Here is a 22,332-nt window from a genome sequence, read left to right as displayed (position 1 = left end):
TAATGCAAGTTAAATATATGTATGTATCAAAATTTAATGGAATATAAATAATAGAATGTATGTATATGAAAGAATATATACGTAGGTGTTAGTATATACTTATGTTGCTTCTGCTGGCTTTGGCTACTCTCGTCTTTCCATGCTCGTGCTGTGATTGTGCTAATTAAAGATGATTTTAGCGTTTCCGCTATTACAGTTTCTTTGTTTCTATTGGTTTTTTTTTCCGGTAGAGTTTTGCGTGCCGCTATGAACCAAATTATTGATGCACTGTTTTGTCGCTTGGCAAAGACTGTACTGTCTATGTACATACAATTTATATATTCACAAATGTTTCTCTCAACCGTTATTTAAATGCCTTTGTTTTTACTAAATCATGCCACCAGCACTTTATTAATACCGTAACACCACACTTGCACATCATCAAAAATACACATTTTTCAAACGGGACTTCGCAACCTTTTTGTTAAAAACCAGAAAAAATTTGGTTAAATTTCGAGTTTTTAGTTCTTCAAGTTATAAAAATGTTTAGTAAAAAGTATGTCGTGTTGCGTTTTTTTTTTTGTAGTTAATTGGTTTTGCCAATTTTTGCCCAAAATTCAGATTTACATGTTTTTCTTATTTTAACACATTGCTGATGATTTCACGATTTTTTTTTTTTTAAATGATGGTAAAGTTTTATTTTCGGCATCGCCACAAAAATGTTCACCAATTTGTAATTTATTTTGATTAATATAAAAACTTGTATTTTAGAAATCGTTGTTTGCTATTTCATATATATATTCCTGTTGCAATTTTTTGATAGTTTATAGTTATGTAGAATTTTATGCTGTATTAAAAAAATTTTTTTTGTAGTTTTTTTTTTTTGTAGTTATTAAAAGTTTTTAATTTTTTTGTAATTTTTTGAGTTTTTTAAATTTTTGAAAATTTTTAAATGTTTTTTTGTAGTTTTTTGAAAGTTTTTTTAAATTTTTTTGTAGGGTTTTTTGTAAGTTTTTGTTATACTTTGCTGGCCACTAGCACGAACTTAGGAATTCATTTCATCAAAAATTTTCTGTTTTAAACTTTTTTATATTTTATCGTAGCTGCCGCTACGTACATCTCGTGTCCGCCGATTTTGCAGGCAGGCACACGGTCACGGTCGCCATGAAACGACTCCAAATTGGAGCCTATTGAGGTTTTACTCACTGTAGCTTTAAAATGGGCACGCGCCATCGTAAACTTCATGATTTACTTGCGAAGGCACTAATTAAAAACCCGATTTGTTTGCTTACAGAAGCGTTGGTGATTAGCCTCTTTATTATATTTTAGAAAAATGTATATAATTTCACAAAAATTCTTTTAATACGACTTTTTAGTATACGACGCGCGTGAACCACTCAAAATGACTCTTTTGATTTTCTTTACATTTTTTGTCTCTACCTCTCGTAGAGCTTTTGAAAGCACGCTAACTTGGTTGTGGTTGCGCTGCGGCGAATGTCATTAAAGCTAGTTCTATTCCTATTTATATCCTAAGGGCCCTATTATGCTATGTAGGTTTTAAATATATTTGCATGGTTCCATTACATATTCCTATTAACGCGTTCAGTGGCCTTTCGTGGTCGTCCACTTTAATAACGTGTGAATAAATTCACCTATTCAATATACCTCTGTGCTAAGAAGCTGTTTTTATTCTAGCCAGGGACCATCTAATTATTTTACCTCAAGTAATCGGCGGCCACCGTGGTGTCATGGTAATGTGCTCCGCCTACCACACCGTTGCCCCAGGTTCACACCCCGGGCAAAGCAACATCAAATTTTTAGAAATAAGGTTTTTCAATTAGAAGAAAATTTTTCTAAGCGGGGTCGTCCCTCGGCAGTGTTTGGCAAGCGCTCCGGGTGTATTTCTGCCATGAAAAGCTCTCAGTGAAAACTCATCTGCCTTGCAGATGCCGTTCGGAGTCGGCATAAAACATATAGGTCCCGTCCGGCCAATTTGTATGGAAAATCAAGAGGAGCACGACGCAAATTGGAAGAGAAGCTCGGCCTTAGATCACTTCGGAGGTATCGCGCCTTACATTTATTTTTTTTTTTAACGGCGGACCAACAATATTATAGTTTTCGTGTTTATACCATCCTTCAATTCCGCGATAGTTTCTGGAACAACTTTAAATGTATTCAGAGGAGCTATCCTGACGATATTCCTATTAACGCGTTCAGTGGCCTTTCGTGGTCGTCCACTTTAATAACGTGTGAATAAATTCACCTATTCAATATATTTCGTCCCAGAATCTTCTTAGGGATAATTCATTATAATGTTCTCCGTTGACGCTTTCCATATTTTGCGTGATTTGTTCTTTTTAGACAAATATATTAATTTTTTCTTCAAGGATAAAATTATTACTTATATGAGATATAGTTGATTTTACGAAAACTGCTAGCGATTTTCTAACTTTATCGCCGTAAAATACGCATAATTAGTTAAGGAAATATCAATATTAACCGCAATAACTAAAAAGTTTCGTTACGCAGCTGTAGTGACTGTAGAAACGCCGTAACAGGGAAAACTGTTTCTTCGGCTTTTTTTACCGTAAGTGTATTTATAAAACGGGCACATATGTATATGTCACATGCAAAACGCAATGTTTTAGGCTAACCCCTAATACTTGTTGTCAACGCGATTTCTTTAAAACATGTATGACTCCTTTCTGTTCACAACCATGAGCGATTCACGCCGCGTTTAAGCGCACCTCTGTTCCTTCCTCATCTATTAGCACCAAAGCTGGTCTGATAGCCAGACAAAATTCTCGTTTGTTGCTAGCTCTAAAAGGCCCCTGAAGTTAAGAGATACAATCTCACAAGCTCGGAATTCCCGACCACCAACATTTCCGGCACAAACATTCATTTGAGACAAGATCATAAGATGACTCACACCGTGCGCACCATATGTCAACGATAACGACACTCCCCGAAGGCTTTGGTGAGTGCTATCGATGTTGATGGCCCTTTGCCGGATATAGATCCGGTACGTTCCGGTAACAAAGCACTATTAAGGTACTAGCCCGACCATCTCGGGAACGATTAATATAACCACATTAAACCTTCTAAAATACATCTTCCTCGCAGATGCTGTGCGGAATTGGTTTAAACAACGCAGATTGAAAGAGAAGCTCGCCTAAATCACCTCGAAGGTATATCGTGCCTTATGTTGATTTTTTAATTTTTTAACGTGTCATGGTCGTCAAAATAAGTGCAATAGTGTACATGCCGTTGCCACGACTGTTTTTCAAAATTGTAAAATCGTAATTTAAGTCATCATTACCAGGATATTCCCCTTAATTTTTAAGATTGCAGCTCTTCGTAAGTTACAGAGATATCTTATATGTATATTTGTATTTTTATAAAAAAGTGGACGTAGTTGTGTGCCGATTGTATTTTTTTTTTTTTTTTGAGCACTTCCTCCTTGAATAGGAATATCTGAAGATATTGCTCCCGACTTGAAGGCAATAGCTCAATTAGGTACTTAAATATCGAAACGTCAATTTACAGGATATATTTGATATACATATAAAAATTCTGCGTGGCTATATACAGACTACGGCCAGTTCTTGTAGGAATCTTACCCGTGTTCGAAAGTAGCGGCATGACAAATTTCATTGCAACATTAGCAACAAACGAGAATTTTTTCTGGCTATCAGACCAGCTTTAGTGGTGAAGGAACGGAGGTGTGCTTAAACGCGGCGTGAATCGCTCTTGGTTGAGAACAGAAAGGAGCCATACATGTTTTAAAGAAATCGCGTCGACTACAAGTATTAGGGGTTAGCCTAAAACATCGCGTTGTGCATGTGACAATATGTGCCTGTTTTATAAATATGTATTTCTTCGGTAGATGCGGCAGTGCTAGGACCGAATAAAGGACAGTCTCTCCACAAGGAGCTACTCATTGTATGACAAATTTTGAACGATCCGAGAGAAATTGAGCCGTGCTACATTGAAATGCCATGCTTTGGTCGCGGAAAAAGCCCCTAATGACTACAGTACATATACCAAGCTACCGGTGGAGGTGCAGAATTTGTACGTCGCACAGTGGCGCCTCTGCCCATTTACAGTGACCGATCGTTAAAAAGATCAAAAAGTTCTTCGAAGTTACCTTCAGCATAATACCAGTAACGCTCATATATTTATTGTTTATTGTTTACAGATCGTCGAAGTGATTGTTTAGAATTGTTTCGGTGCATACAAATTTAATTTGAGATTTTTATTTCGTAAATCATATACATTTTAATTCAGATTGGTGGAATTGAAGTTTACTATGGATACGAAGCGGTAAGTTTTTGTTAAATTTCTTGTAGTAGAAATGTATTTTGTGCACATACTTTATAAATTCATAACCCGCCTAACAAACCAGTGAAGCAAAGTTTGATGTTTTATACATTTTTTTTTTTAATAAAATTATGTTAAACTTCTTGATCGTTAAAAAGATCGGTAGTAATATTTGGATGTATTTTTACTTCAAGCTCAAGGCACAGTAAACCTTTGTCGCTCAATGAAATCATTGATGAATTGGAGAAATTAGATGATCATAGTCCATTTCCAAGAAATGTAACCATCTTTCCACCGGACAACGCCAATTGTGAACTTACCGATGAAGATTCCGGTGATGAGGAGATAGTAACATTGAGCAATCTTCCAGGTTTGATATAGATCTTATATAAATGTTTATATACCTAACATCGTTATTTTTATGTATGTAGGTTCTCAACTAAGAGCTCCGGCAGAGATTGAATGCATGTCCTCTGACAGTGATGATGACGATGTACCTTTGTCTTTTTTGGCTAAAAGGGGTCGAATAACCGAGGAACCCATATCTGAACAACGTGAATCAGAGCTTTCTCTACCCAGTTTAACTACAACATCCATTCCTTTCGTTGATCCAAAAGTATCCAACAAAGATAAATATACTTGGAGAAATCGCCACAATCCCTGCGGCCAACTAGAATGGGGAGAAATTCAGGGGGCACGATACCCTCAAAGTCCATTATGTTATTTTGATTGTATGTTTGGCGATGGCGTAATAGATCTTTTGGTTACATACACCAATATTTACGCCACTCAAAAAAAGAAAGTTGGTAATGTAACAAACAGCGAGATGAAGTGCTTTCTGGGAGTTCTCCTTTATAGTGCATATATTGTAGTTCCAAGAAGATACATGTATTGGGAAAAATCATCCGACACTGATTTCGATATTGTATATAACGCCATTTCAAGGGATAGATTCACATTTATCATGACTCACCTTCACTGTTGCGACAACACTCAAATAGCTACCGAAAGCGACAAATTTGCCAAGCTGAGACCACTGTTCAGTATGTTGAACGAAATATTTCTCGATATGGCTCCTTTTGAAGAAGTTTACAGTATTGACGAGGCTATGGTGCCTTACTACGGAGGACACAGCTGTAAACAATTTATCCGGGGAAAGCCAATTAGATGGGGGTATAAATTTTGGGTTGGTGCGACTAGATTAGGATATGTATTATGGTTTGATCCATACCAAGGCCATGCCGCAGTTATTCCATCGGCTTATAGACAGTTAGGTCTAGGGGCTGCTGTTGTTTTACGTTTTTCTGATTGTTTACAATTTTGTTACCCAGATGTGCCTTTTCACCTATTCTTTGATAACTTCTTTTCCTCTATTCCTCTCTTTCACGAATTAGGTGAAAGAGGACTCAAAGCCACAGGAACAATTCGCGAAGACCGTACAAAAAACTGTCCTTTACCGTGCAATAAAGATTTCAAGAAAGCAGAAAGGGGCACATTCAAGTACAAGTCAAGTCAACCTGGAGATATTTTGGTTTGTAATTGGAATGACAATAGTGTGGTGACTGTAGCATCAAATTCAGAAACAATAGAAACTTTACATAAACCAAAACGATTTTCCCAGCAGCAGAAGAAATATATAATGATTGATCAGCCAGCAATTATAAAAAGTTATAACCAAAATATGGGTGGGGTCGATAGGTCCGATCAAAACATTGGACTCTATCGTACATCTGTTCGTGGTAAAAAATGGTATTTTTCATTATTTTCTCACTGCTTGGACATGGCCACACACAATGCAATGCAACTTTACAAAAGTAATGGAGGAGAGTACGATCATCTCTTATTCCGGAGAATTGTCGCCAGAGGTATCTTGGAAACACATAAAAAGAGTGAAAAACGCGGTCCCTGCCCCACTCCTAGAACTTATAGGGAAACTTCACGTTACGATAAGATTGATCATTTAATACAGTACAATGACTCTCAGCTTCGATGTTGGATTTGCAAAAAAAATACAAACTTTACTTGCCAAAAGTGTAAAATTCATTTGCACCCTAAATCATGTTTTGTAACATACCATACTCCTATATAGATAAACTGGGTACTAATTTTTTTCTTTAAATAAATTAAAAATAAAGTGAATTGAAATGAAAATGAAGTAAAATAAACCATTTTCAGTAAAAAAAAGTTGTTTCTTTGGTTGGAATAGGGTAAGATCGACTAACTTGTACTTATATGGGCAGGTACCTACCTGCTTATTACTACTGATCGTTATAAAGATCATCATTTTCCAAGCTTTTCAGAAAACTCAGATTTTTTTACTATTTTTCCTTGTTTACTAGATGCATTATGGTAATAATATTAAAAAATCACGTTGTAACTAGACAAAAAATAGTTTTAGTAAGAACCGGGTTAAAGCATGGCAAAAATCAAAAAAAGCATGAAAGCGTTATAGTTTACCAGATATAGCCGCTCAAAGTTGACCAATTTTCAACATTGGGAAACATTTGAAATTTTTCTTCTTTTTCGTTGTATTTAAAATGGTTTTGTGAGTAAATAAAGCGGCCGGTTGTCGTTTTCTTGTACAGCAATTAAAGATAATTTAATTTAGGATTGAAAAAAAAAATAATTTTTTTTTTGTTAAAAATTGGCGGATATACCTGTTTTTCGAAATGCCTATTTTTAGGCCCTTTTTAAAACTTTGATGGAAAAAAAAATGTTAAAATATGTGCTCCGTCAAATTAACAGTAGTTATTTGCGAAATATTCAGTTACCTAAATTCATAAGTCATTGCAGCCTGCGTCCAGCTGCAACTTCCCTTTTTACATCAAATAAAGTTAAACAACCTTGGACATAAATACGCGCCTGAGCAGGTATATATAATTCAGTACGGCCGTAAGGTCGTTTTTGTTATTGGAACTTGTTAACAACATACATCTTTTTAGTTACGAATTGTATACCTGAAATTCATTTTAATAATTTGAGTAGGTATATAGAGCTATCCATCATACAATGCACATTATCATTCGTCTTTTGGAGATTAAGGAATTAAGTATTCTGTTTACATAAATAAAGTGAATATTGTTTTTAAATATAGTTCACAGTTTAATATTTAGTCAGATACACTCGAAGCCAATTCTAATATGTATCTAGGAAACTCGAAACTATTTGCGGTGTTTAAATCTACAAAGTCAAGACGGGACGTCGTTGAGGCTATTATGAGAGAATTAGCGAGTGAAGCAAGCATTAAAGAAAAGGAAGACCTGGAAGAAAAAATTGGTTTACAATACATTATGATAGAAAAAAATGGAAGGACGTTGTTGTTGTTGTTGTTGTAGCAATGCTCGCCCCACCTAATAGCCGCGACCGATCACAAATTGTCATCAATATCCTCTAACGGGAGTCCAAGGAAATTTGCCGTTTCAACAGGGGTGGACCATAAGGAAAGGTGTGTTAGAGGCGTTGGTTCCACATTACAATTAAAGAGATGGTTGGTGTCATGTGGGGACACATTGCAAGCGGGGCATACATTTTGTATGTCGGGGTTGATTCTGGATAGGTAAGAGTTTAACCTGTTACAGTATCCAGAACGAAGTTGAGCAAAAGTGACACGCGTTTCCCTGGGGAGTATGCGTTCCTCTTCCGCGAGTTGTGGATAATTTTCTTTAAGTACTGGATTCACCGGGCAATTCCCGGCATAAAGGTCCGACGCCTGTTTATGGAGTTCACCAAGGACCTGCTTGTGTTTTTTCACTTCATACGGCTGGGTTCTCAGGTGCCGTATTTCCTCAAAATGCTTACGGAGATGACTCCTTAAGCCCCTAGGCGGTGCTGGTTCATCAATCAGATGTCTGTTGGGATGCCCAGGTTTCTGGGTATTCAACAGGAACTGTTTGGTCAGCATCTCATTTCTCTCCCTGATGGGGAGTATTCTCGCCTCATTATGCAGATGGTGTTCTGGGGACATAAGAAGACAGCCCGTGGCGATTCTGAGAGCAGTATTTTGGCAGGCCTGTAGTTTCTTCCAGTGGGTAATTTTTAGGCTTGGCGACCATATGGGTGACGCGTGGCACGTAATCGGCTGGCTAATTGCTTTGTATGTAGTCATGAGAGTTTCTTTATCTTTTCCCCAGGTACTGCCAGCGAGGGATTTGAGGATTTTGTTACGGCTCTGAATTCTCGGAACAATTTCGACAGCGTGCTCACCAAAATGTAGATCCTGATCAAACGTCTCACCCAAGATTTTGGGGTGTAGGACAGTCGGTAGCGTAGTGCCATCGACGTGGATGTTCAAAATGGTCGACATTTGGGACGTCCATGTTGTAAATAAGGTCGCGGAAGATTTAGTCGGTGATAATGCCAGGTTTCGCGAGGCGAAAAAACTGGAGAGATCAGGGAGGTAGCCGTTTATTTTATTGCATAGCGCATCGATCTTTGGGCCTGGGCCCGTGGCCATTATTGTGCAGTCATCGGCGTAGGAAACGATTGTGACGCCTTCCGGTGGTGAAGGTAGCTTAGATATGTAGAAATTAAACAAAAGTAGGGATAGCACACCACCCTGTGGCACCCCTTGTTTAATTCTCCTTGGTTTTGATGTTTCGTTTCTAAATTGCACCGATGCCTGCCGAACACCCAGATAATTTGCGGTCCACCTTTTAAGACATGGGGTCTTGCAGTAACGAGCCATGGTTGACCGTATCAAAAGCTTTTGATAGGTCTAGCGCTACGAGTACTGTTCTATGGTGGGGGTATTGATTTAAACCGCAATTTATCTGGGTGCTAATGGAATTTAGCGCGGTGGTAGTGCTATGGAGTTCTCTGAAGCCATGCTGATGAGGGGCTAGCTGCAAATTTTCTTGGAAATAAGGGAGCAAAATGGCTTCAAGCGTCTTTGCCCCTGGCGATAGGAGAGATATCGGACGATACGACTCACCTATGTTAGCTGGTTTCCCAGGCTTTAGTAGCGGGACCACCTTGGCCATCTTCCATTTCTCGGGTATGACAAAGACCAGGTTGAAGACATGCGCTAAATATTTGAAACCCTCTTTCCGTAGGCTTTTAAGCATCGGCATGACTATGCCGTCTGGGCCCACTGCTTTGAATGGTTTAGCACGACCAATGGCGTCCTCAACCTCTTTAGCGGTGATGGTGATTGGTGGAGAGCTGAATTTGTGTTTATGTGCATGTCTATTGGCTCCCGTCTATCTTTGTCGACCGTAGGATGCATTATATATTGTCGGCAGAAAGCTCTCGCGCATTTTTTTAGTCGGGTGCGATAGGGACTTTACGGTGGACCAAAGTTTACCCACACCGGTAGAGAGGTTACAACCTCTTAGGTGGTCCTCCCATTTCGCCCGCTTGTGTTCATCCACAAGCAGTCTGATGCGTTGGTTTATATCCCTTATATGGGGTCGCCTGGATCAAGCTGTCTTATAAGGTCACGTTCTCTCGCTAAGTTTGCGGCCTCCGCCGGGAAGTGGGGCCGGATTTCGGGAATTCTCCCGGCGGGAATGAAACGTGCCGAGGCGGATTCAATGACCTTACGGAAGGCACGCTCCCCTTGGCGGGCATCAGTCGGGATAGGGAGGGCAGCAAAGCGGTTGTCTGTAAAGGATTTATATTCTTCCCACTTTCCTTTTTTGAAGTTTATGAAAGTGCGTTTTTCAGTGACGATGAAGTCGGCGGTACGCTCGAGCGAAATAAGTATGGGCAGGTGGTCGGATGCCACTGTTACCATCGGCTTCCAGTTGACGCAGTTTACGAGTTCTGCGCTCACGATTGAGATATCTGGCGAGCTGTGACAGCTTCCTACCATACGTGTGGGGGCGTCTCCGTTTATTGTGCAGAACGTCGTTTCTTCTATTTGATCCGCCAACATCTCACCCCTACTGTCCGCCCGCTAGTAAGGCCCTGATATTAGGGCGGTATCCACTGGGGCAACAGGTGGCAGGAGGGATGTAGATGTTGATGATTTCTAGGTTTGCATCGCCTGACCGGACAGATAGGCCTTGACGTTGTAAGACATTGTCCCTGCGGTCGATGCCAGGATCAAATATATAATATTGCACAGAGTGGTGTATGATAAACGCGAGGCCGCCTCCATTTCCGCTCTCGCGGTCTTTCCTGTGTACATTATACCCAGAGCAGGTCTGCAATGCAGATCCTGCTGTGAGTTTAGTCTCTTGAATCGCAGCAATGCGGATGTTGTGCCGCTTCATGAAATCGACTATCTCCGTAATCTTCCCAGTTAGTCCATTACAATTTAACTGCAAAATTCTGAAGTGCATAAGGGGAGACGCCGCCACTCTGGGGGTAAGTTACGGGTGACTACGCCTGGGTTGTGGAAGGCCAGGACGCAATTGCTGTTGTGGCCCTGGGACTGGGCGTCCTTGGGCAAGCATTGGGGTACCCGGATGATTTGGGTTTGCGACCTGGCAACATGGCGCGATGAAACCCGTAGGGGGGTTGCCGTCGCGGAGACCAGAACATCTAGGAAAGTGGCACCACCCAAGGCAGGAGCTGCATTGGGCGGATGTCGCAAACCTATATATTCTGTGCTGGCAGACGGTGCAAACGGAGGTAGGGACTAAGAGTCTGTTTCCATGACCTGCACGATTGCTGCCGGAAAAGAGGGGGGGGGGGGGGGAGAAGACGGGGGCAGGGGCTGATGCTCAGCATTTCTACCAACTCTACTACGAAGGTAGTAGTTATGAGTGGTATCAGCTGTTTGAGTTGTTGGCACCGTGGGGCGCGAGCAGCAGCGGGTACTTGTTGTGGCTTGCTGAGCAGCGGGGCTGCTGGAAGGTAGTGGGGAGCGCGTAGGCGTAGACTACGGGACGGCCTTGGGCGTGAACAGCAAGAAGCCACAAAAGATTTATAAAAGTTACGTGGACGTCGGGTTTTGGGATCAAGCCCACAACAACCTGTCCGATGCAACCATCCCTTGCACGAGACACACTGAAAAGAGTATGACCGTCCTAAAAAGATTCTTTTCCCGCAGATGCAGCAAAACCATTTCTCAGGACCGCGGTCAGGAGACGGACCCGGATTGGATTCGATGCCTTCCCGGAGAAAGAGAATATGGAGCAGTCCTGCTGCAAGGAGCTGCTGGGAGGTCGACAATTTTTTGGAGGGACGAAACAAATTAAATGGGGTCACACTGAAATGACAGTCCTTGGTCGGGAAAAATCCCGAGTCGCTCCGGTACCTAGAACCGACTGCCTTGGGAAGCGATGGAAGGACGTCTATGGTAAAAATTCAAAATTTCTAAGTAAACATGCTAGCTGACAACATTTTTTTGGACGAAGAAACGCCTAGCACGTCAACCAATTCAACTAGAGGGAGACCAACAAACCCCATAGAAGAGTGTTCTACCTACACAATGAAAAGGAAGCTGCCTGATACCACAAAAGCTATGGCCACGACTCATCTTTCAGAAGCACTGGCTATTAAATCTAAAAAAGACGAAGAAAACGTGAAGTCTCATATAACAGAAGCAGTTGCGGTAGCAAGTCCAGTGCGACTAATGGGAATCAAAAACAGCATTCCCACACCACCAAATGCGCTACCTAGGAAATACACTCCCGAAGAAGCTTTGGCGCTGTTTATAGATCTCGGTTTAACGAAGAAAAAATATATTATATTGCGTAAGTCATTATTGCAACGTAATGCTGATATTTTACCTGGATACAAAAAAATTACTCAAGCCAAGAAAGAACTAGTTCCTCTAAGTCCCAAAATAACCGAAGTATCAGCTGAAATTGAGCTACAAAACCTAATTGATCATACGTCTACATGACTCCTTCAAAGTTTTACTGAAGAAAAGTTGAAATCACTGCCAAAGGAGCTAGCATTGATAACTAAGTGGGGCTGTGATGGATCATCAGGACAAAGCGCATATAAACAAAGAATAAATCAGGCATGCTTAACGAACGAAACGATATCATTTCGTTACGATAATCAACGCTAATAAACGAAACGAAGTCACTTCGTTTCGTTTATTAACGTTAAGATCGTCAGATTAACGTTAATTTGACGTTCTTAACGTTAATAAACGAAACGAAGTGACTTCGTTTCGTTTATTAGCGTTGATTATCATAACGAAATGATATCGTTTCGTTCGTTAAGCATGCCTGGAATAAATGTAGACGATGAAACAATACAGATAGTAATATGTTTATGGCTTCTATTTTTCCATTACGACTAAAAGATGAAGCTTGAGAATATTGGAAAAATCCACGTCCGTCATCAACTATATTGTGCCGCCCGATATTATTTAAATACGAGAAGGAGTCTTCGGAACTCATAAAAGCTACAGTGGGTGATATAAAAAATCAAATTGCCAAATTAGAACCAACAATAATTGAAATTGAAGAGGGGAATGTCATTACAATTTTGGTAGTTATTGATTACGTGACTACTTAGATACAACTTTTTATCATAAGTGGGCAGTGCCACGCTATCTTATCAAAATCATTAGTTTATCTTATTTAATGCTTAAATACGTCATTATAAGACGAATCTCATTTTATTTTTTTATTTTTTACTAAAAACATTTTGTTTTTGCATTTTTCGAAAAATTTTCGACTTTGACGAATTTTTTTGAAGCACATTCTGAGCTTTCCACAATAAAACTTCAAATAATTAGCTTTCATTTGCGTTTTAAATATTTAATATCTTCATTGGTTCAAAAGTTATGATTTTTGCAAAGAAAAAACACAAAAGGCGCCGACGCGTCGTATTTGTCTTTTTTTCAGTAGAAGCATGCGTATATATATATTTCGGGGGTTAAAACAACATAAAAACAAGTAATTCGAAACCAGAATTTCGGTTGTTACTGAAACTGTAAAATGTTTACTTAAAAATAATTGATCATGAAATACTTATAACTTCAAAGCACAGTAAAATATTCAAGTTTTTTTTCTGCTGACGACGACAACTCGCATCAAGTAATATCTGAAGTAAAATGAAAAAAAAAAGAAATTGTTTGATTGGCTTTTTTCTGTTGCTGAAATATTTTTCAAATACAAATGTAAGCTGTATACAAAAATTTCAAACCGACAAAACACTCATTGCTGGTAAAGCCAAAAATTTGTAAATTTTACTATTTTTCAGTAAGCAATTCAAACCCTGCATTTAACTGGGTTTCTAAGTCCACATGTAGACAAAAGATCTATGCAATGATACATATATGCTGCGTTAAACGATGGACTCGACCCATTGCAAATCCCATCCACACGAATGAGATAACTCCTTGTTTTTCTGTACTTATGTCAATAGTCATAATATTTATTTGAAATAAACCATACACACAACCAGGGCCGGCGAAACATAAAAAGCCCGGGTGGGTAATTTTTCGAACCGGAAAAACTTCCCCTTATTTTGACTTTTGCTGGTATTCTTATAAAATTATAACATTGTACTGTTTTCAACCAACTTTAAGTTACAAAAAATAATTTTCGTAAAACTACAATTTAAACGAATATTTAAAATTTATAAATTTATTCATGAGGATTTCAAGCTCATCAGTTTCCTTTGAGAATGTAGAATGCGAATGTAGAATCGCGACATGGTTCAGTCGATCTTGCGCCATAGTCGATCTCAAATAATTTTTTACTCTCTCGTTAGAACAAGTTTACCCCGGAATAGTAATGAGCAATTGTATAAAACTTAAATATTCACGAACAAGTCCTCAACACCAATTATTTTTTTTCATAAATTGGAAATACTTTTGTACGTTTCATTAAATTCAATGGCACATCTCTGCCACTGACTAACCTGAACTCGTGAAAATTACCTTATAAAACAGTATGATTTTTTCCACGTCAACTGTTTCACCGCCTGCAAATTGTACCAATGTTCGAAAAAATTTGGCTGAATTTTTCAAAGAGCAAAAAAGTACTTGGTTCACAGTAAATTTTACGATAATATTATTTTGGAGTGTTGAAACCATGGTCGTTATCATTTTTACTGTCGATTTGCTTTGAAATTTTCCGTTGACGTCGCAAATTCGGTTTCTTGATTTCAAATTTCTTTGATAACTCTATGCATTTTAGGCAAATTGATTCAAATTTGTAATCGCGAGAAATTTCCAACGTGTATGTTACAGGTTCAATTTTACGAGATGAATCTACGACACAAAGTTCTACCTTTTGAAGTTCTTTGTTTAGTACTTCAATTCGATGAAATATCTCTATTAAAGCATTTTCAAAGAATGCATCAGAGGTTCGTAATTGGCCAATACAGTTTTAGAAACTCGATTCGCAATGTAAATCTGAAAGAAAATAATATTCCCACAAAACAAGGTTTCACAACTTTCTTAATTACTATTTCGGATATCTGTGCCTAACACGTCGTAAACAGAGTGGCCGTGGATTTTATCTATGAAAACGGCAGGTTGCGCGAGGGGAAGAAACTAGAAAGATCGGGGAGATAGCTGTTTAATTTAAAAACTAATTCATCAATTGAAAGGCCAGGTCCTGTTGTCATAATCTTGCAATCGTCGGCATAGGAAATGATTGTAACTCCTTCTGGTGGGGAAGGGAGTTTTGACGACGCTCGTTCAGATAGTTTGCGGTCCATCTTTTTAGACAAGGGGGAAGGTGTGAGCCTTTTATGTCTTGGACTAGCGTGCCGTGGTTGACTGTGTCAAAAGCTTTTGGCATGTCAAGTGCCACGAGCACCGTCCTATGATGTGGTTTTTCCTGATTAAGTCCGTAATTTTCTGGATGTTTATGGCATTTAGCGTGGTGGTGGTGCTAGGCGAAGATTTGCCATGAAATGAGGGAGCAAAATGGCTTTAGTAGTGAATTTATCCTTGCCATTTTCCATTTTTCAGGAATGGCGACAGGTTGAAAACGTGTGTTAGATAGTTTATTCCCTCAGCGCCAAGATGTTTAGCATTGGCATGTCTATTCCGTTTGGGCCTATTTATTTGGAGGGTGGCACGCCGTGTTTATGTTTATGTGCCCGTCTGTATGTACGTCGTTTGGCTTTGTCTACAGAAGAATATAAATAGTCGGCAAAAGGCGCTCGCGCATTTCTTCGAATCAGATAAAGTTTTGTTCATGAAGACTTTGGATATTTATCGTTGTGTTTAGTTGGCTTTGCCGGTTGACCACAATTTACCAACACCCGCAGAGAGGTTGCAGTTCTTTAGATCTTCCTCCCTCCCTTACTAGCTTCTTCTTCGAATCGTCGGGGAGTTCACAAGGGAATTTACACTTTTTTTCTGTATACGTTTACTAATAAAAATTTTAAATCCCCATTTTTAATTTAGTTATTTATTTATTAACTAAAAAGTAAAAAAAAGAAAAAAAATTAAAAGAAAAATAAGCAGAAAAAGCAAAAAAAAATGTCATTTTTGAATTTCCCTTATTTTTCCAACGCTTACCACCACTGTGCCTGGTATTTAATATGGTATGTATAGCATAATTTTAAGGCTATTGCTAGAGGAACATATAACAGGTGATAGCAGGCAGTTACATCAACAAGGCAACCATCATATGACGATCAGCAGTAAATGGCAATATACAGAAAAAAAAAACATAAATACCCCGATAAACTTGAATACTGTAGAAACGCCGTGACAGGGAAAACTGTTTCTTCGGCTTTTTTTTTTTACCGTAACGCCCTGATTCTAGTGTGGTAACAACATTCTTCACCACGGTAAAGAAATCATGTGGCAACTTTTACACCCTTTTGGTATTCTACCCACGAATGTAGCCGGATAATTTTTTACCCACAAAAGTAGGTGGTTACATCGAAATAACCACACAACAGCTGTTGTTTAGAAAAAGGCGAAACTGAAAAATAAAGAATTGTAAGTGCAAATAAGTAAAGTTAGTAAAAGAATAAAAGTGTTGCCTCTTGCTATACATATGTATTTGTTTACATTATGTACTTTCACAGAATAAATTACAATATACCTTTGTAGAAAGTTATCATGCATAATATGCATATACATACACATCGTCCCGTTTATTCGTTAACCTCCCCTGCTAACCATGGCTAACCACATTTTGCTTTTTTCACCTCAAACTCCAACACTATCTCAATTTCTTTTTGGACACAACTAACACCAACTCACATTTGTGGGACATTTTTCATAATTGTGGTAGATTTCTAAGATGTGCGAATGAAACAGTAGTATGATGTAGGGATGAAACAATAAGATCCTACAGATTTCGCCACCATTTTTGAAAATTTTTTAAGCAAAAGGCGTCTCATTGCGAAATAATTTAATGAAAATTGAATTTTACAAGCGCTCAAGTGAGTAAGAACATTAAAAACCAAAAAAAATATAACAGAAAAGTGTGCGACATAATTTTCGCGCAATAATTCGGGGTTCGCTAAAGAAAAACGGGCGAACGTTCAAAAAAAATCTCCAGCATAGCAAACCAGCTTTCACCAGCCACAAAAGGGCTTCTCCAAGACGCCACTTCCACGTTGGATTATCCGAGGTAAGTAAATGTTTAGTTATTTTAGTATAACTAACTTTTTTGTTGTTGTAGCAGTGCAAATTTGGAAATATATTGCAGAACTTACCCTTATTATGAAGATACCAATCAGTGTTACATATTATGGACCTGACCGAGATCAGGAATATAGTTTGGTATCGTCATAATATGAATGGTTCTGGGAAATACGGGTGTTATGGTGATAGCCAAATTAGTTGGAGTTTTGCCCGTCCAACGCAGGACTTTGTTTTTGATCACCATAATATGGGTATGTAGTTATATACATACATAAGTTTGATGGCACAATTTTTGCTGGTAATTTTTTCTTTAGCACATAACTGTTAAAACTAGTCGAAATATATCGGGAGAGGTGTCAATAGAAGCGCTTTGAACTCAGAACAACGAATCTGAAAGCGGAAATTGAAAATTTTATATCTGTGCAGAGTTATTACCCAGAAGGCAGAGTTACCCAAAATGTATTAACGAAAACCCGAAAAATTACCCCTGCTCCCTCCGAAACAGGCGGTGTGATCCATAGAATTTTGGCCTTCGGCCGCGCTTATAAAAAATCACCACCAAGGAGGTGGAATCAAAATTAAATCAGTGCAAATTCCCTTCGTACATAAAATGTTTTCCTGTGAACAACAACATTACAATAATCACATGAAAAATGCCAACTTTAACTAAAAATATCTCTGCGCAGATATAAAATTTTCAATTTCCGCTTTCGGATTCGATGTCCTGATTCAAAGGCGCCTCTTGACACCTCTCCCGATATTTTTTGACTACTTTAGCAGATGTGAGCTAAAGAAAATTGTTTTTTTTTTTTTTTATAAAAATGTGAAATAAATAGTTATTATGTTCTGGTTATTTAATACAGGAGCAAACGCTCGCCTTATTTATACCACCCTCGAAAATGTTATACTAGGTTCAAACACACACCAAATTGGCAATTTATACTATTTGGGCAATTTATTTTGCAATTTGTCGTATAATAAATTGTAATAATAAATTGCCAATTTAAAAAAAATTGCGTAATAAATTGTTTCAAACTGCAAATGCAACATTGTGAAGTGTGTTTATTGAGTATATTAAAAGTCAGTTACGCATGGCTGAACTATATGGTTGGCTCATCTCATCAGCTGATTTTATGTCTTTCATTTCACTGGAGTAGGGATTGTCAAAAGAAGATGGCAACATCAAAATGAAACCAAAACATTGAACACATTTTCTTACAACGCACAAAAATTTCAAAGTTTTATGTTTTCATTTCATTCCATGCACCTAATACCAACACGCACATTTTGACAGTCTCAACAAAGTTCTTACTGTAGAGATGAGCCAACCAGCTATCAAATTACTATTGTGTAAGCTAAATAGAGTTGTATGAACACCACTCAAGTTAAATCGAAATAGCCTCAATTTATTTTTCTGTTTGAACATAGTATTAGTCTGCTTGGGGTAACAAGCAGATACTATGGTGTCATTTGTTTATGATCTTGTTGGCAAAGAAAAAGAATGTGGACATATTTAAAGATATGTATGTTAATTAATTTAGGTAATTCTATACACTCTAAATAAATCAGTGCTACAACAACAACAAAACTCTAAATAAACGTCCAAAAATATCGGGAGATGTATTAAAATATGCGTTTTGGACCCAGAAACGCCAATATGAAAACACAAATTTTTAGTCTGTGAAGAGATACTTGCAAAAGAAATTGCAACTTTTTGTGTGGTTGTTGTAATGTTGGTTTACACAGGAAATAATTTTGTGTAAAAAGGGATTTTTTGCACGGACTAAATTTTGATTGCACCCCATCGGGGGACCGGCCAGTGTTTTTTGGCACCCTTCCCGATATGTTTGGACATGTATTAAGAGTGTCATGCTTTCGTATAGAATTGCCATCATATGAACGACTCAAAATTTTTGCTTTCCGGATTCGCATTCTGGGTCCAAGACGCATCTTTTGGTAATTCTATACGACAGCATGACACTGCTAATACGCGTCCAAAAATATCGAGAGACGTGTAAAAAGACGCGTATTGACCTCGACAACAATAATCCGAAGGCGGAAAATTTTATCTCTGTCCGGAGATATTTGCAGTTGAAGTTGACGATTTTTATGTGGGTGTTGTAACGTTGGTGTACCCACAAAAAAAAAATTGTGAACATAAGTGTTTTGCGCATTTTAATTTTTGTCTCCAAACCGGTGTATCAAAATATGCGTCTTGGACCCAGAAACGCGAATATAAAAACACAAATTTTGAGTCTGTGAAGAGATACTTGCTGAAGAAATTGCAACTTTTCGTGTGGTTGTTGTAATGTTGGTGTACACAGGAAATCATTTTGTGCACAAAGGGATTTTGCACGGATTAAATTTTGATTGCACCCCATTGGGGGACCGGCCAGCGTTTTTTTTTACACCCTTCCCGATATTATTGGACGTGTATTAAGGGTGTCATGCTTTCGTATATAATTATCATCTTTTGAACGACTCAAAATTTTTGTTTTCCGTTTTCGGATTCTCATTCTGGGTCTAAGACGCATCTTTTGATAAATCTCCCGATATTTTTGGACTTGTATTTATAGGGTCATGCTGTTGTATAGAATTACATAAATTAATTCACAAACAGTATCTTTTAATATGTATGTCCACATTCTTTGTTTGCCAACAGGATCATATAAATGACATCACAGTATTTTCTTGGGGTAACACTTAACGCCAACACTTTCGAGGGTGGTAGGCGAGCTTTTGTCTCCGTATTAAATAAACGTAATATAATTTTATTTCTTTAACATTTTTAAACAAAGTAAACAATTTGGATTCTCTTGAAATTGAATTTTTTGCTGCTTGCAGATGATCGCTTGTAAATTACCATCCTCAAAAATATTGCGTTTACCCCAATTAGGCCGAAGTGTGTTTCGCGAATTATCAGGGGATTATGCGCACTTAGGCAAGGTGCACATGAGGCTACGCGTCATCCACGCGTACACGATATTTCATGTAGCTAAAAAAAAAATATTTCTAAAAAAATAAACAAATTAATTTATACTGTATAATTGCAATTATACAAAATTTGATTGTGTATAAAATTAAAAAGGAAAGCTTTCACTATATCTTTATAGCAACAGAAGCACAGCACACAAGTTTGTAAAAATGTGAGGCGTAGCGTAATCTGATTAAGGCAAGGTGCACACGAGGCTACGCTTCATAGACGCGTATTAGACGCTGAAGGCGAAATCTGTACACTTTGATGTCGAACACATGTACTTGAATGGAGAGCTGCGTACGAGGCGTCAGCTGCATGAAAGCGACAAAGCATTAAAGTTTCATGTGTAGCTAGGCGTACAGCAATGTTGGTCGCTAGGCGTAAATACGCCTAGAAAAGAGCAAGAAGAAGATGTTTGTTTACAATTTTTCGTTTGCAAACTTGTTAAAGTTCTTTTTTTCACTTATGCGCGGCGGTGAAAACTTTCCATTTTGATTTAATACACAATCAACTTTTGTTTTATACGGCATAAATTAATTTGTTTAATTTTTTTAGAAATATTTTTCATTTTGTAGCGAAGCTTGGAAGTAGCTACGTATGCAGATCTTGAAGCGTAGAGGAATTCTAGCTTCATGAAATATCGTGTACGCGTGGATGACGCGTAGCCCCGTCTGCACCTTGCCTACGAGAACACTAACCTCGTGTTACATATGGACATATGGATAACATTGTTGTTGCATTTGCATGTTAAATCTCTATCCGTATCTGGTTCATGTACCATTGGAACACGAGGTAAGATTGCTCAAATCAGCTGTTATGGCAAAATAATAAACTGCTGAAACAGAAAATAGTCAATTATTTTGTCATTGTTTTATCCAAAATGTATTTTGTTGTGTTACCAGTGCTTCACCCCATTCCAACTTTTTTGGGGTTTGACATGGATTTGATTTAGAAATGACTTTTGCAAGTGGTTATTCTAATTGGTTTGATTTTGCTGTATACACACAAATGCTGAAAGGTTTCAGGCGTTTTTTATTTTGATTCCCAATTCGATGTTAGACTAAGTGTGATTCTTTTAAGCGGCCTTCGGGCGACCGCCAACGCAGAACCACTATGGATACTTCTAGGATCATGTTGTTGTTATGTTAACAAGGCTTCGCTCCATTTAATGAGCACGGCCATTCACAAATTGTCATCAAAGTACTATAACGGGAGACAAAGGAAAATGGTAGTCTCAACAGGTGTGGACCATAGGGAGATCAGTGTTAGATGCGTAGTTTTCATATTACAATTGAAAAGATTTTGGGTGTCATGTGGGGACAGATCGCATACAGGACATCCAGTATACTTAAACGCTAGCTTTATAACCCAAATTTTAACTTCAATGTGATCACAAGTTCCACCTAAAAGATTTCCTTAAATTATTGTAATGCAATGAAAATTTTCTGTATTAATATCGACCTGATTATCAAGTTATTTTGCTACTTGTTCGACGTGAATAAATTTGTAGTGGAACTTTTGATGAAAAAGTCATGATTTGGCTGATCAAGAGTTTTTAGTCAAAAATAAAATCCTTAATTTTTTACAGGCAAGTTCAGGAAGGCCCTGGAAAAGAACGGGGTATCGACCCATGTTAAATGCAGTGAGTGACAGAGTGGTGCGGAGACTGTTTCACTTAAGGAAAGTTATTTAAATTATTGGATAAGTTGTCAGGGTAAATAATGTAAAGTTGTAGGGAAAGTCATTTTTTTAGATGGAAAGTAATTTTTTTTAGATTATCCATTTAATTACTTTTCTTTTGATGGAAAATTCCTTATAGCCAATTAAATATTTTTTGGAAAATATTGCGAATTTCGGAAACATTAATATGTAGTCAGAGCAAATAGTGTAAAGTTGCAAGGAAAGTAATTTTTTTTGGATGTTTATTAAGGAATTTTAAATGTTAAAATGCATCAAAGGAAAGGCAATTCCAATTGCTTTCATAGAGCCAATTAAATGTTATTTCGAAAATTTTGCGAATTTCAGATCAAATAATGTAATGTTGTAAGGAACGTGACTTTTTCACTTAAATTCCTTATTTTTTATAGTATTGCTACTAAAATTAAAGAAGTTTAACAAAATTTCTTTTATTACTGAATAGGTAACAATTCAAAAAAGGTGGTCTAAACTGTGACAGATATGCCGAAAGTGGAAGAACAAGGACGTTGGGGATATTGTGGATTACACCATTATTTTAACCTGCTGCGTTTTCAATCTTTATTTTTATTTTTAATTCAATAAAAAACTTTTCTTAAATTATTATAACCAAATATTTAAATCAAGAGTATATGTTAAATTCAATTGAAAGTTTAGTTTTTAAGCCAATGACAACTAAGTAAATTAAATCTATATTAAGAGGGATGATAAACAGTCCAATTCTGCTTGGCGAGGTGATGCTAAATGTCCCTTTTAGGCCCTCTCGGTATTTCCAACCGCTATATTTAATTACCTGTAGATCGAATTTTCAAATGCATGAACCACTTCGTTGTCTGTGTCAAGATTTCCATAATCACTGCAATAATATTGATACTTGTGACACACTCTA

The 22,332-nt window shown here is 37.8% G+C and overlaps 1 protein-coding gene across 1 annotated transcript in view; it reads left to right on the top strand.

The window, feature by feature from the left end:
* Nup205 (nuclear pore complex protein Nup205) overlaps positions 1-22,030 on the top strand; it is a 797,639-nt gene extending 775,609 nt beyond the window's left edge. Inside the window, exon 17 of the mRNA XM_067782251.1 lies at positions 21,889-22,030. Coding sequence (XP_067638352.1) covers positions 21,889-21,914 — 26 coding nt within the window. The 3' untranslated portion in view covers positions 21,915-22,030. The remainder of the gene's footprint in view (positions 1-21,888) is intronic.
* Positions 22,031-22,332: the final 302 nt, after the last annotated feature.

Source organism: Eurosta solidaginis, chromosome 4 (assembly GCF_040869045.1).
Source record: "Eurosta solidaginis isolate ZX-2024a chromosome 4, ASM4086904v1, whole genome shotgun sequence".
Taxonomy (NCBI): Eukaryota; Metazoa; Arthropoda; class Insecta; order Diptera; family Tephritidae; genus Eurosta; species Eurosta solidaginis.
Note: the sequence above shows the minus strand (reverse complement) of the source record. Positions and strands in the feature narration are given on the sequence as shown.